At 36.4% G+C, this 2,931-nt stretch overlaps 1 protein-coding gene across 3 annotated transcripts in view; it reads right to left on the reverse strand.

Moving 5' to 3' along the window:
* LOC106882444 (F-box/LRR-repeat protein 6) overlaps positions 1 to 2,931 on the reverse strand; it is a 30,743-nt gene that overhangs the window by 6,923 nt on the left and 20,889 nt on the right. For all 3 annotated transcript variants that reach the window (XM_014933126.2, XM_014933128.2, XM_014933127.2), the window contains exons 6-7: positions 2,701 to 2,829; positions 511 to 669 (exon numbers count right to left, since the gene is read on the reverse strand). In XM_014933126.2, coding sequence (XP_014788612.1) covers positions 511 to 669; positions 2,701 to 2,829 — 288 coding nt within the window. The remainder of the gene's footprint in view (positions 1 to 510; positions 670 to 2,700; positions 2,830 to 2,931) is intronic.

Consider the following 2,931-nt stretch of genomic DNA (forward strand, 5'->3'; position numbering starts at 1 on the left):
TATATATATATAAATGTATGTGTGTGTGTTTGTCCCCCCAACATCGCTTGACAACCGATGCTGGTGTGTTTACGTCCCCGTAACCTAGTGGTTCGGCAAAAACAGACCGATAGAATAAGTACTAGGCTTCCCAAGAATAAGTCCTGGGGTCAATTTGCGCGACTAAAGGCGGTGCTCCAGCATGGCTGCAATCAAATGACCGAAACAAGTAAAAGAGTAAAAGAGGGTAGTTGATAAAATAAAATACAAAGGAAATATTGGGATTGATTTCATATTCCTACAAAGCATTTTGATTTTTAAACAGGTGCATCAAGGTTTTGCATACTGTGAAGCATTTTCAAAAAAGGCTGGCAGCAGGAAGAGCAGCCAGCTGTAAAAGACTGCCTGACGAAAAACCCACATAACTCATCCAAGAAAAAAAAAAAAATCCTAAAACAACAACAATGATGATGATGATGATGATGGTGACAACGACATGAATAACTGAATGAATTAAACCTCATCACTTACCATTTGTAATTTTGTAATTTTGGGAGCCACAAGTGGACATTTTATAATGACAAGTTTGGACAGTTTGCGGAGCGAAATTTGGAACTTCTCTATATCAATGTTGAGCCGAGTACAGGAAATATTAAAGAGCTCTAAAACCTCAAGATTGTGACAGTTGATCTGAAAAAAAAGAAAATATATATATATATATATATACACATACATACATGAGCGTGTCTGTATGTATATATCTCCTGCAAGTTAACATGAGATCCCTTGATAAAAATTTAACCTTCATTTAACTCCAAGCCTGGTCAGAGGTTTCAAGAATGAATGCCCCACAAAATCTCAACAGCCCATATCTATTGCCTCACCGTGTGCCTGCCAAACTCAATTTCTTATTTCTTTATTGCCCACAAGGGGCTAAACATAGATGGGACAAACAAGGACAGACAAAGGGATTAAATCAATTACATCGATCCCAGTGTGTAAGTGGTACTTAATTTATCGACCATGAAAGGATGAAAGGCAAATTCGACCTCGGCGGAATTTGAACTCAGAACGTAAAGACAGACGAAATACCGCTAGGCATTTCGCCCAGCGTGCTAATGTTTCTGCCAGCTCGCTGCCTTACTCAATTTCTGCACTGCTCTACCAGATTAAGTCTACTATCCAAGTAGACTATGAGCCAAACATAATGCCACAAGGCATTTAGTCCAGCATTCTTACAGTTCAGTAAATTCACTACAATGGTTCAGTACTTTCATATATTTTAGAAGCACAGCCATAGCTACGTGGTCAACCATGTAGTCTTGAGTTCAATCTCACAGTGTAGCACCTTGGGTAAATGTCTTCTACTTTCATCCAGGTTAACAAAAATGCCAGAAGATTTAGTAGTTGGAAACTAGGAGCCTGTTGCATATATTTATGTGCATGTGTACCCTTGTCTTGACATCATATGATGGTAGTATATAAGCATCACCATCATACTAGCAATGTTGTTCATTTCTGGTCTTCCATGAAAAAGATGTCTGGTCATGAGGAAATATTACCATGACTGGAAACAGCCTTCTGGCTTGTATGTGAGGGTTGGTGACTGAAGGGGCATTCAACTGTAAAATATCTGCTCCAACAAATTACATCTGATCCATTCAAGAAAGCGGAAGTGGATATTACATGATGATGATAATTCCAAAAGGATAAAAAGCTGAGTTTTCTGTGATAACAAATATTAGAGCAAATCAAATGGTTGAAAGAGATAATAAACCTAGTCAAAAGCTTGTTAAACCTTTCAAAAGCCTAGAGTTGGTGGAAAAAATGTATTAAAATTAAAAAGAGTCATTTAAAAGCATTCAGTCCTCATTTAACACTTTTCCATGCTTGTATCGGTCAGACAGAATTTGTTGAAGCAATTTTTCTATGACTAAATGCTTTTCATGTCACCAAGGAAGTTAACATTTTCCTATATATACATGACAACCTCCTTTCAGTTTCTGTCTACTAAATTGGTTCATAAAGCTTTGGAGCTATAAAAAAAGGCATTTGTTCATTTGTTACATATACTCTGCAGCTGGGGGAAAGTGTTTGTTGTTAAATAATAAAATCAACTTATTTTGCAGGTGCACTTTCCAGAACCCTGGTGGTCAGTGGGAAAAATTCATTTAAATAGAAGGAGTCATTGATAGCGAAATGGTTGGGAGCCAGTCTTTTAAGATGTCCCTTGATCTGCTAGAAAAAGCAGCCAAATCTCCTTCAAATCACAACATTCTGTCTTAACCTGTTAATATATTCAGATTACTCTGTCAAAATCTAATGCATATTTATTCACAGTTTGAATGAATCATGCAGCCTTGAGATTTCAATGGTGTGAATATTTTTAGAAAGACATTGCAAGGTAGCTGTAAGAAGTGGGATCTGACCAGTTTGAATGCAAAGCAAGTAGAATATTTGGGCCAGATATAGCTGGGTTAAATGTGAAAAAATTATATAAAAGACATGTGACCATCCCTCTATCATATCACTTGACTTATTAGAAGCAGCAGCTAAAATTTCCCACAAATTACACATTTCTTTCTTAAATAAACAATACAATGGTCAGACAACATGCTAGGAGAGCTATGGTTGGAACCGATAAAATCACTACTACTACTACTACTAGAATAAAAGTTTCCCTAATTTAAAAGAAAACAAATAGTTGGCAGCATTCCTTACAAGTTGAGTATTGAACAACTCATTAATCTTCTGCTGTTGGACAGCAATTCCACCAAAAGTGAGATGAGTAAGGCTGTTGGATGAATATGTCAGAAGTGATTCTAATGGGACATGGTTTTTTTCAAGAGCCTGGGGAAATAAAAGAACAGGATATTAAATACAAATTTCAATAATAGACAAAAAAATAAGAGTTAGAAAGAAATTCAGAAAGAAAACTTTATAAGGATCAGA

This window comes from Octopus bimaculoides, chromosome 8 (assembly GCF_001194135.2).
Source record: "Octopus bimaculoides isolate UCB-OBI-ISO-001 chromosome 8, ASM119413v2, whole genome shotgun sequence".
NCBI lineage: Eukaryota > Metazoa > Mollusca > Cephalopoda > Octopoda > Octopodidae > Octopus > Octopus bimaculoides.